The sequence below is a fragment of the Brassica rapa genome, chromosome A08, assembly GCF_000309985.2.
Source record: "Brassica rapa cultivar Chiifu-401-42 chromosome A08, CAAS_Brap_v3.01, whole genome shotgun sequence".
NCBI lineage: Eukaryota > Viridiplantae > Streptophyta > Magnoliopsida > Brassicales > Brassicaceae > Brassica > Brassica rapa.
Genome location: NC_024802.2, coordinates 11857670 through 11870668, shown reverse-complemented (window position 1 = coordinate 11870668; position 12999 = coordinate 11857670). Strand labels below are relative to the sequence as shown.

The window sequence follows — 12999 nt, the reverse complement described above, 5'->3', positions numbered from 1 at the left end:
CGCAAACAAGCGAGGCAAATGGAGGAAGAGATATCAGAAACAACAAAGGTATTTTTTTTTTATGAAATATCTATATTATTAAAGTTGAAGTACACATTGAGATTGTTTGGCAATATGAATAGTAGTTAAAAAAATAGTACTGTTTGGAAACATGGATAGTAGTAAGTTAGGAAAAATAATAATGGGCTTATGCTACTAAAAATTGGAAGCTCATTACATTATATTAAAAAGTAATGGGTCTATGTTATTTGATATATAATATATTCAAATCAAAATAATAATTTAAAATTGATTTATATCAAAAATTCATTCAAAAAAAAAAATATATATATATATATATATATTCGAAATTTGATTTTTACTAACATATTTTCTAACAACTATTATAAAAATATTTTCAATATATATAAGAAAAATACAATACAAAGCCCAATTTCAAACACCAACTTAAATTATGGTTTTTATATTTCACATTAAATTTTAAAATATAATATATGTGATTATATATATGATTGTACGTATAAAATATAATTAATTATAAAAAATAACTTATTTGATGGTACGTATAAAATACGATTAATTATATGATAACACATATTTTGTAACCTATGATGACACATATAGGATATATATGTAATAGTGATTAGGGGTGGGCGTTCGGGTTCATTTTTGGGTCTTTTTGGGATTTCGTGTTCAGTTCAGATCTTTGAGAATTTGGTTCGGATTTGGATAACCAATTTAAACAGGTTCAGTTTAAATATTTGGATAGAGAATTAATAATAATTTAAGTATTTTTGGAGTTTTGAGTATATCTTAACTATTTAAGATATTTATGTTTGATTATCTGTATATATTTTCAAACATTTAAGCGAACTTAAAAGTTTACATCATATATATAAGTATTTAAGCGAACTTAGAAATTTACATCATATTTTCAAGTATTTAAGCGAACTTAAAAGTTTACATCATATATTTAAGTATTTACGTTTGATTATTTGTATATATTTACATCATATATATTATGGATGTTTTTATATATATTAAATCTAAAAATAATTAATTTATATAAGTATATAAATCTATTTTGGATATCCAAAATACTTCGGTTCGGATCGGGTTAGATTTCAGTTCTTCAAATACCAAAATTTTGAATAATTCAGATATTTAATCAATTCCGGTTCAGATTTAGTACTACTTATTGGGATCGGTTCAATTCTTTGAATTCGAGTTTTTTGATCAACCGTAAATAGTGACATAAAAATTAAATAGTATCATATTTTTTTTAAAAAATACATCTGCATGGGCGTGCGGATCAAAATCTAGTTAAATTTATTGATCGTGACGAAAGAATAGTTATTTACAAAGAGATCCTAAAAAGATCAGGACGAGAAAATGGATATACTTACCCGAATACATACATCCAAACATTAAGATATTCCAAACAAATCGACTTTGTTTTATTCATTTCTCTTAAGCTTAGTTTTGATTCTTGTGTACACAATTGATCTTGTAATCGGATATTCATCATTATAATTTTCGTCAACTAAAACTTGTTTTACATCGTTCCTTGTTCTAAGGAGTTTGTGTCTAGAATTATTTATTCTCTAATCAATTACAAACAAATACTCTCAATATATATTTAGTTTATGTTTTAGGATCTATGTAGAGATGATTAGTATAATATCATAAAATTTGAAGTTATTCTTTGATGATTGACCAATCAAATAAAAAATTTCTTTGGTTGTCCAAATAAGTGAATTATTAAATAAATTTTTTTAATAACATTTAGTTTTTGGTTAAAGGATCTGTTTCTCGGGTACTCAAATTATTTTTTTCAGAAAAGTGAACTTTTGTTTTGATCTAACAAACTAGGGCTCAGTGTTTAAAGGGAAAAAGAAGAAGAAGATAATAGATAGTAGATATATGTATGGGAAGTTTTGCATCAGACACGGAATACAAGTTTTCCGAAGAGAACATGGAACTTCAGGCTTCTTCTTATATATGTATAGTGAATCTTGTATCCTTTCGAGCTCTTCAGAAATTCAATGTAGGGGAGGAAGTCAACTGAGGGGTCTCGAACAAGTTTGATGGATTGGGATTATCAGATGACCAGGCACGAATGTCTCCGAGAGCATCTTGGTGTGCCGCGCAATGTCATCTCCTGAACCAACCAATATATATGTATAAATAACAGAGAAAAAGAGTGGCAAAAGAGAGTTTATGGGGACAATCTTATCCACCTGCTGGAAAAAGGGACTGAACTGAACTCCGGCCTCGAAGTTATGACTTTCATCAACGCCATAAGCCATGATGTCAACCTGACCATGATGACCAGCATCAGAGTTTTAGATCAACGGGACCGAGTCTATTTGTTGAAAGATAAAGGTTTGTTTTTATAGCATTCCCATGTGAGACAGATTAGGGTTTACATCTGAATCAAAGTCTAATATACTCTTCAGACTGAAAAAAAAAAATCTCATATACTCTCCTTTATTTTAATTTTTCTTTATTTAAAAATTGACAAAATTAACAAAAGATCAAAAACAAAGGCCAACCCTAATTTAAAAAAAAAACACAAATTATTTCAGTCGGCTTGAATTTGATGGTTCATAGTTTATTTGATGTAATTGTTAGTATGGGATGAAATTCATGGTATAAAACACATACATAAATTGTATCATTTTTCCGTATACTCTTCTTAAAGTGTTGACTCTTCTTAGAAAGTTAGGTGGTAAAGATGAATAATAGTATAATACTATGAAAATGGTAAAAATGAAATTTCCTATTTTGCTTTTGGTTCTTGCTCTAATATTTAAGAGCCCAACTCCCCGAGAAACAAGAGGATTTGATTCTGGGAAAATCATCTTAGTTGATAACTGTCTTGACCAAAAAAAAGTGTCCCTTCGAATTGCTGCACCGCCGGCTAGATAACTTAATCTGAGTAATTCAATACATTACTCATAAATGTTTTCTATACTATGATTTGATTATTGATGAAAATATGGCTGCTACCCACAGGAGCACCATAATTTCTTAGCATGAGTATTCAATAAATATATGTGTTGATTATGTTTAAAAGCCTAATTTAAACTTGTGTATCTCAAAACTATAAATTGCTTGAAAGATTGTCTTATAAAGTCTCGTCTATTTCAGTCCTAACCGGAACCGACTTCTCAAAATGAAAAGAGAAAGTTGAGTTCGTAGTAAGAGTACTATACTTGAATTTGACACTCCGCAATAATGAGTCAAATTCACTATTGGTGTATAGTACTTAGGATGAAAATAATTTCCATAAAGCATGGTGGAAATTGAATAGACTGAGAATTACGATCTTAAGATTACAATAATTAAAAACATTAAAACTTCCCTTATGACAGCTGAAAATGCTAAAAATATCTTAAATAAGAACGGTTTAAGACTGCAACCAAATCCCTAGTTAGAAAACTTATGGCAAATCTTGAAACCATAAAAGAATAAAGACATAAGGTCTATGCATGAATATTGCGTTGAAATGGCCTATCTTTCGGCTTGTCCGTAAAGGTATTACAGTTGTCTATTATGTTCAAGGAGTTAGACCTAAGTAAGTCATAAAAGACCACCACCCATAATGGATATCAAGTAAATGAGAAGGAAAAGGCAAAGAAAGATGACAGATGAAAAAGTCTGAACTCTTTCAGAAAGATTGCGATAAAAGAAGAAAATAGTTCAAAAATGTAACATTTTAAGTTCCGTAAGGGTTTTCGAATCTATTCTTATAATATTTCTTCTAAAAATTGGTGGTGGATAATGGTTATAATGTACATGTAATTAATTCCGTGCATGGTTTATTTATGATCAAAACCATAATTTCAAGTGTAAACTAAGTACTTATGGGAATTAGAACGAAGTGATAGTTGAAGCTATTGGCATTCTTCATTATGAATATTGGATTTTGTTTGGATTCTTTCCAAATATTATATGTTCCATATATTTTCCATAAGTTTTAGTTTTATTAAGAAAACTTGATGACTGGGGTTTTAAATCGACTTAAAGAGATGGTTGTTTTAATTTGTTCTTGAACCCTAATTGATTCGGTTCAAGAATAATAGTTGATGGCCAGTATTAGGTAACATTGGCCCATCAATCTTTTAAAACACATCTAATTCTGCACATTAAAGGAAAACTAAAGCATAGAACATGTATTAATGATAAGTATCTCTTGTGGCATAAAAGAGGTTATTATATTTCTACTAAAAGAATTTAAAGGTTGGTAAAAGATGGAACTATTGTGAATCTTGATTTTGCCAACAAATATGTATAAATTGCATTAATGATAAGAAAAATATACATATTAAGAAATGAGCCACAAGACATGCAAAGCTTCTTGAAATTATACATACAAATATTTGTAGACTTTTTGACGTTTTATCTTTTGGAGATGAAAAGAATTCAATTACCTTTATTGATGATTATTCAAATAATTTTTATGTATATCTATTGCATGAAAGTCTCAATTTTGGATACATTACTAGTATTCATAATTAGAGAAGCAATAAGATATAAAAGTGAAAATCATGAGGTCATATAAAGGTAATGAATTTATGGCAAGTATGATAAAAAAGAGACAATGTCTCGTACATTTTGCCAAATTTCTCCAAATATTAAGAATTATATTAGTACACAGCCTGATTTTCGATGGCATAATGGTATATCTGAAAGGCATAAATGTACCTTATGAAAATGGTTAGGTTTATAATGAGTTAATGAAAGCTTACATATATCCTTGTGGATGGATGCATTATGTACTGCATTCTATATCTTGAATAAGTTTACCAGTAAAGCAGTTCTCAAGACTCCTTTTGAACTGCGTAAAGGCTGCTGACCTAGTATGGGACATCTCAAAGTATGACGATGTCTAATTAAGCAAGAATATATAATCCACATGAAAAGAAATAAGATTTCAGAACGATCAGTGGTTTCTTTATAGGTTACCCTGAGAACTCTAAAGGATATAAGTTAAATTGTCCAAACCATAGTACGTGATAGTAGAAACCAATAATGTCAGATTTTATAAGAATGACAGCATTAGTGGGAGTCATAAAGTTAAATAAGTGGTCATTCAAGAAAATAGGATGAATAACATGTTATCCTAAGTTATGAATGGTGGAAATTCTCATGTTGTTGTAAGTTTAACAATGAGTAAAACCCAATGAATGACCATATACTCCATGAAGAAAAGGTTGCCAATAATGATTAAGTACATGATGTTAAAAAGGAACAAGCATTAAGAAGATCTACTTGTATGAGTTGATTTGCTATTTCCAATAGGTACTTTATCAAGTAGAATCTGTAGAATTGAATATTAAATATTTGGTTTCTTATTCACAGCCATAAAAGACGTTAATTCCGAGAAATGAATTAATGCCATGAAGGATAAAGTAAACTCGATGGCTGAAAATGAATTATGGGACGTTGTTCAATTACCTTAAGAACATACTAGTCGAGTGTGGATCTATAAGACCAAACTCGATTATAATGGAAATATTGAACGACATAAAACCCGACTTGTAGCCAAAGGTTTCAATAGAAAGGAAGGCATCGATTAGACGGAGTCTTTTCCTCATGAGTCTATAAAATACTCCATAAGAATTATCATGGCTTTGGTAGCTCAGTACGATCTTGAGTTCTATTACGGATGAAATAATTTCCTTTTCTTAATGGTGACTTACAAAAGTCTGTATGTGTCAACCTATAGGCTTCATAATTGAAGCGCAGAGGAAGACATGGTTTACAAACTAAAGAAGCCAATTTATTAACTGAAACAAACCTTGAGAAATGGTATTTAAAATTTGATGAAACCATTACGAAATTTGGCAAATAGAATATCATAGATCCATGCATATACGTCAAGATCAGTGCGATTAAGTTCATATATTTGTTATGTATGTTGATGATATTTTATTGGCCAGAAGTGATCTTGGTCTATTAAATGAGACCAAAAATTATATCTCTTAAGATTTTGCAATGAAAGATATGGGCGAGGCAACTTTTGTGATTGGGATTAAAAAATTTCGTGACATATCACTTGGAAGTTTTAAGGTTGTTTCATAATGCATATATTGACAAAGTTCTTGAGAGATATGGCATGATAATGTGTTCTTCTAGTATTATTCCTATGCAGAAAGATGATAAGTTTAATCTTAAGCAATGTCTGCATAGTGAAACTTAAAGAATAAAAAGTTGAAAATAAATTTTGAGATATCTAAAGGAAACAAGAAATCACTTGCTCACATATAAGAAATCAACACACCCACGGGTGGTTGGATTTTCAAACTCAGATTTTAATGGATATAATAATTCTAAGCATTACAATTTTAGCAATATGTATCTCATCAAACGAGATACCTTATTAAGGAAAGGCTTATAATTGTAATTGCCTTAAACGCCCAAAAAGGCTGAGTGTGTGGCAATTTATGAGACTTTTATAAAATTAATTATGATTGCAATATTATCTTTGAGTTTGAGACTGTAAGTGTTTGACTCTTTATGTAATAGTAAAATATGCAATCATATTTTTAAGTAAGACATGATATCCTAAAGGATCCAAGTATATGGACATTAAGATTGATATATGTCATAAAAGTAAGATTTCAAAAGATAAAAGTTTGTCATTATGCATATATGCACTAAACTTATGGTCACAAACATATTTACGAAAGCTTTACATCCAAAGATATTAAAGAACATCTAGAAATTATGGATCTAATGGATAGCTATTAAAGTTGTTTGATTATGTATAGCATATATTTTGACAATGTATATGCGCTCTTAACGACTTTTGAATCTTTTGCATTTCGTTTCCAATGTGCACACCAATTATTTGTGGTTGGATTTATGATAACGGAATAAGTCTTTATATAAGACATAAAAGGGATCATTATGATAACTCCTATTTATGGTTTAACTATGATAGTAAGCAATGTAGTAGTGCATGGAAGGAATCATGTTGCAAAATAATATGTGTCCGCCGTGACTCTTATTGTTTGCTAGATTAGCTTAAGACGATTATGATGACCAAATAAAAGCAAATGTTTAACAAATAAAGTCGACCTTATGATTTTCAATAAGAAATCTTAAGAGATTATAGTAACGACCAAGTGGGAGAATGTAAGAAATATATATGTCTATGTAAGACATACTTATGTTTAGGAATGTATATTTCTTTCTCATGATGTGGTCTTATGTTAATCTTTTTCTTATTGAAATTGTTAAACCATATTGGTACTTGGTAACCAATAAAATTGGTAAATAAAGGAGTTTATTTCCTAATGTTTTAACTAAAGTATAAGTGGCAAATGTTTTAGAAGAGAAGAGTGACTTGAAAGACAAGTCTAATGGAAGATACTTAAGAGACAAGTTCAATGTATGAACCAAATGTTCTAAAACACTCACACTTGTCTTCTCTAATGAAATGATTCACCTTAAGTAAAACATTTGTCACTTACTCTACTTTGATGAATGGTTGAGATAAAAGGATAAAACTTGCCAAAGAAGAAAGAAAGTTTTGATGAGGAAGTAATTAAAACTTGATGAGGAAGCTAGGTCCCTCTCTCCACCTATAAATAAATGTCTTTGCTCCATCCTAAAGCATCACAACCAAACTAAGAGAAACACATAAAGAAAGATTGTAGGCAAGGGGAGAGAAGATCTAACTCTAACTTAAAGATCAAGAAATCATCAACCATGATCAAAACCGTTCAAGAAGATTTCCGAAACCATGAATCGAGTATTCCGCAAAACCTTCTTATAAATCTATTATGTGATTAGTTTAGATGTTAAAGATCTTAGGATTCCATGTAAAATCATGTTTACATTGTTACCAAATAGGCAAATACGGAGTTTGATTACTGTTTGATCTTGTGAGTCTCTCCTTATATGGAATGAACAGAGAGAGCTTTGCGTCTGGAACCAGACAAGAACAAATTGATGCGATGCGTCGAATTTCAGAAGCTCAGATTCTGATTATTGATGTGAGAGATTCTTCTGCAGAGATCGACAGTGGCGATGTACCATTCTCAAAGTCTTATGACAGAGAGCCGTTGAGATGTTCGAAAAATCTAGAGGATAGTTTTTCAGCTAAGTTCAACCCGGGATGTTCATTTTGCAAATGGAATAACGAAGGAAAACAAAGCTCCTGGAAACGTATACATGAACTACTCTCATCCTTCTTCTCCAGCATTAGACAAAACTCTGCAGGTCTATTTACATAACCGAGGAAGCAAATGGTATCAGAGACAAGAGATGTATGAAGAAGAGACAAGAGGCGCAGGTTGAAAGCTATTGTTTTAAGAAACCTGCATGATTCATGATTGTATGAAGAGTGGACATAGCTGAAGAAAAAGAAAGATTATGGAGGCAGAGGTTTAGAATCTTACAGTTTGAACCAGTTTTTTGGTCAAAGAAATTGTACAGGCTTGACACTTAAACATACACAAAACAAAGAAGTATAGGCAATATATGGAATTACACTCCAGAACAAATCTTGGTTCAATAACAAAACACAGGCAGAAAAAAGAGAGAAGGTTCAATTCAAGGAACAAACATAAAAAAAGTAGAGTGCCACTTACATCATGTGTGAAGGAAGCCTTACAAAAGTAGTATAGTAATAATCAACCATGTCTTCTTAAGCTTCTTCCTCATACTCTTCTTCGTCCTCCTCATACTCTTCTTCACCGACTGTAGCATCCTGATATTGCTGGTACTCTGCAACAAGATCGTTCATGTTACTCTCAGCTTCCGTGAACTCCATCTCGTCCATCCCTTCTCCCGTGTACCAATGCAAGAAAGCCTTCCTCCTGAACATAGCAGTGAACTGTTCACTCACACGCCTGAACATCTCCTGGATCGAAGTCGAGTTTCCTATGAAAGTCGACGCCATTTTCAAACCCGTGGGAGCTATATCGCAGACGCTTGATTTCACGTTGTTCGGAATCCACTCGACGAAGTACGATGAGTTCTTGTTCTGGACGTTCATCATCTGTTCATCAACCTCTTTAGTGCTCATCTTCCCACGGAACAGAGCGGAAGCTGTCAAGTAACGGCCGTGGCGTGGGTCAGCTGCGCACATCATGTTTTTGGCGTCCCACATCTGTTGGGTTAGCTCAGGGACGGTCAAGGCGCTGTACTGCTGTGACCCTCTTGATGTCAACGGTGCGAAACCAACCATGAAGAAGTGGAGCCTTGGGAAAGGGATGAGATTGACAGCGAGTTTTCTAAGGTCGGAGTTTAGTTGACCAGGGAAACGGAGACAGCATGTGACACCGCTCATGGTAGCTGAGATGAGATGGTTAAGGTCACCAACTACAGAAAACCAACAAGCAATAACAATGTCAGTGCTTTCAAAGTACTCAACAAATGAGAATTAATGAAATGGGCTTACATGTAGGATTAGAAAGCTTCAAGGTACGGAAACAGATATCGTAGAGAGCTTCGTTATCCAAAACCATACACTCGTCAGCATTCTCAACAAGCTGGTGAACGGAGAGTGTAGCGTTGTATGGCTCAACGACGGTGTCTGAGACCTTAGGAGAAGGGAAGACCGAGAAGGTCATCATCATACGGTCAGGATATTCCTCTCTTATCTTAGAGATAAGAAGAGTTCCCATGCCGGAGCCAGTTCCTCCTCCCAAAGAGTGACACACTTGAAAACCTGTTCCAAGAAATTAGAATATGCATCAGAGAATGGCGAATCATAAGGAGGTGATAAATCCAGGCTTTACTTGTGGTAGCAAATTCAGATTTTAGGCATGTGCATTTTAACCGAAAACCAAACCAAATCAAACCAGAAACCGAATGTTCTTATTTTTATTTGAAAATTTGAAAAAAAAAACCGAATAGTTAAACAAATATCTAAAAAGAAAAATATATCTACAAATTTTAATTATATTTAATTTGAAACAGCCATATAACCAAAATACTATTTATAAACCAAATTATAGGAAAAACGAACTACTTAACTATTAATCGGAATCGATAATTTATCCAAATTACCTAATATTTAAGCTGAAAAATCTGACCGAAACCTAAATTAGACCCAATTTTTAGGATATTAGCAAAACCGCAACCCAAACCGAACCGGAAAACAGAACTAACCTCACCGAATTTCAAAAATTGCTTAGATGGTTCCTATATCTTTATATCGGAAAACCGAGAAAATCAAACTGAAACCAAACCAAAACCAATTTGCTTAAGGCTATTACAAACAATACGAAAATGAAACTAGAGGGAAAACGACGTCGTATCCAACAGCAGATCAAGATTCAAGTGAATACGAGAGAAGGTAAACCAAAAACCTAGAAAAACGACGACGTATTCAAACCTTGAAGACAATCACAGTTCTCAGCCTCCTTCCTGACAACATCAAGCACCGAGTCAATCAACTCAGCTCCCTCCGTATAATGCCCTTTCGCCCAGTTGTTCCCGGCGCCAGACTGCCCGAACACGAAGTTATCGGGCCTGAAAATCTGCCCGAACGGCCCGGATCTGAGAGAGTCCATCGTCCCAGGCTCAAGATCCATGAGCACGGCGCGTGGCACGTACTTGCCTCCGCTCGCTTCGTTGTAATACACATTGATCCTCTCCAGCTGTAGATCTGAGTCGCCGCAGTACTGACCGGTGGGGTCGATGGCGTGCTCGCCGCAGATGACTTCCCAGAACTTGGCACCGATCTGGTTTCCGCATTGGCCTCCTTGGATATGAAGGATCTCTCTCATTTTTCCTGCTCGAGAGATAGGGATCGCCCACTCCCTCCCTTCTCTTGATTAGGTGTTTGTTTGATTGATTGATTGAGGGGTATTAAAACAAAAATAGGTAGTTTTCGGCTATTTATAGTTTACCTTCTTTTTTTTTGTTTTGAGTTTCTCCAGTAAATTTCAAATACGGTCCTTTAGGTTTTTTGTTTTCTTAATAATACCCTGATATTTTAGATTTGGTTACTTTATCTGCTGTATGACAGCGAATCAAACAAACAAATGTCTTTCCATGGATATTTTGTTATTAGCATAGAACTAAAAGGACTCATGAAAGGATATAAGTATAAAAGGTAAGACAGTTTTTTTCTAGTTATTTGGGATTAAATCCTTTTTCCTCGGGTGTTGAAATTGAAGACCGAAAGATTCGATTTTGGCGTCATTAGTGGATTTTCCTTTGTTGTTTCGGGATAATTAATCTTTTTACACCATTTTTAGGTATGTACTTATTTAGCAAATCCACAGTAATAATCAAGATTAGCTGATAATAGAAACTCGGAATAAATGTAGATTTTTCGAGTATGAATACAACACCAGCTTGGAAAATAGAAGGTTTAGAATAGTTGATACATATGCATATATTTCAGTTATAAAATAATTACATGTTTTTGCTAATATCATCAAAGAGTTTTTTTATATCACCAAAGAGTTGTCAGAACGGTTTTTAAATTTGTCATTAGTTTTTTTTTTTTTAAACGCTCAGTTTCATTTGAAATAGACCGACCATGATGGGTCAAAGAATACATAGTTTCAAAAAAAAAAAAACATAGTTTCAGAAAACATCAAAAATAAATAGAGCTGAAAAGAAATAAAGATACCAGTAGGCATCTCACCTATATAGGCTTAAACGCTTAAACGTGAAAACAAAAGGAACAGGGAAGGATTCCACAATAAAATGTTGAACATTAAAATAGATACAACCGATTATAAGGTAAATTTTGCTCAAATGGTTTACTGTATAATAGAATTACTCTATTATAGTTACTCTATTTTTGTGGAAATTATAGAGGAAAAAATAGGTATGAGTTGGAGATGCATTTAATGCGTAAGACCATCTCCAATAGCTTACTCTATTTTATACTATAAAATAGAATAACTCTATAATAGAGTTTGAATTTGATCCAATAATATTTTATTTTAGAGTAGAAAATAGAGTGATAAACAAAAAAAAAAAATTACTCTATATTTAAAATAAACTTATTTTTCACTCTATTATAAAGTGAGAAATAGAGTATAATTTAAGTATTTTATACTCTAAATTCTATTATATAGTGAAAATAGAGTTGGATTAGAGATGCTCTCATAAACTAATTATTACATAGGATTCATAGGACTGGTCCAACGTCGCAAGAACCTAAATATTACTAAAATAATGTAAATTTCATATATGTAAAGACTTTCACAAATAAATAAAAATTGGTTTTCTGTGACAATCAATGCACAATTATAAGAAAACATAAAGGATAAAAACTAATGTTTTTAAACCCGACCCGGACACTGAACCGGACGATGTACCGGGTTATTGGGTCATTGGTTTGACCGCAGGTGAACCGCGGGTTGATAAATGAATTAATTTTATTATATAATAATATATCAGCTATGTAAATAAAAATATAGAAACTAAAGTTTAATATTTTCTAAATGTTTTTAAAACATAAAACAATAGTTTGGATATGTATATATTTTATGTTTAAAAATATTTAGAAACTTAACTTTAGTTTTTATATTTTTATTTTCATTTGACATACAAAATATCAAAAAAATAGTTTAGACTATTTAAAATTTTCCCTAACAACGTAAGAGTTATGACATCTAAAATAAATCCAAACATAAAATTTATAAATATTTAAATATTTAGATGCCTAATGTGAATAATAAATTAAACTACAAATACAAAATAAACCAAAAGTAAAAGATCATTGTAATAAATTGTCAATAACGGAAATAAACTAACACCAAATCACGTCAAATAATTTTGGTTCTCTCTACCATCGTTCACTTTATTTTCTTTAGGTAACATAATGAAATCTTCATCAAAATCTAAAAACACAAATATAAAACTTAAAAAAGAAAACCTAACTTTTTTTTGTCAGTACCTAACTTTTTAATTGGAAACTTAGAATATAAAACATAATCTAAAAACATAATTAAAAACTAAAAAAGAAGAAGTAAAAAGTTATTTATTGGTTCGACCGATGGTTCAACCGGTACC

The 12999-nt window shown here is 31.9% G+C and overlaps 1 protein-coding gene across 1 annotated transcript; it reads right to left on the bottom strand.

Moving 5' to 3' along the window:
- Positions 1 to 8401: 8401 nt before the first annotated feature.
- LOC103834176 (tubulin beta-9 chain) lies at positions 8402 to 10847 on the bottom strand. Its single transcript, XM_009110237.3, has 3 exons — positions 10358 to 10847; positions 9419 to 9688; positions 8402 to 9339 (listed from the first exon to the last, which is right to left on the bottom strand). The coding sequence occupies exons 1-3, from the start codon at positions 10749 to 10751 to the stop codon at positions 8663 to 8665; spliced, it is 1341 nt and encodes a 446-aa protein (XP_009108485.1). The 5' UTR covers positions 10752 to 10847; the 3' UTR covers positions 8402 to 8662.
- Between the last annotated feature and the right edge of the window lie 2152 nt (positions 10848 to 12999).

Bases quoted from the DNA above. Each gene is read 5' to 3' on its own strand.
- LOC103834176 (XM_009110237.3), bottom strand. From the start codon at position 10,751: ATGAGAGAGATCCTTCATATCCAAGGAGGCCAATGCGGAAACCAGATC. The intron at 9,689-10,357 runs GTTTGAATACGT...TTCTTGGAACAG, and splicing joins GAACTGTGATTGTCTTCAAG to GTTTTCAAGTGTGTCACTCT. The intron at 9,340-9,418 runs GTAAGCCCATTT...GGTTTTCTGTAG, and splicing joins GAAGCTTTCTAATCCTACAT to TTGGTGACCTTAACCATCTC.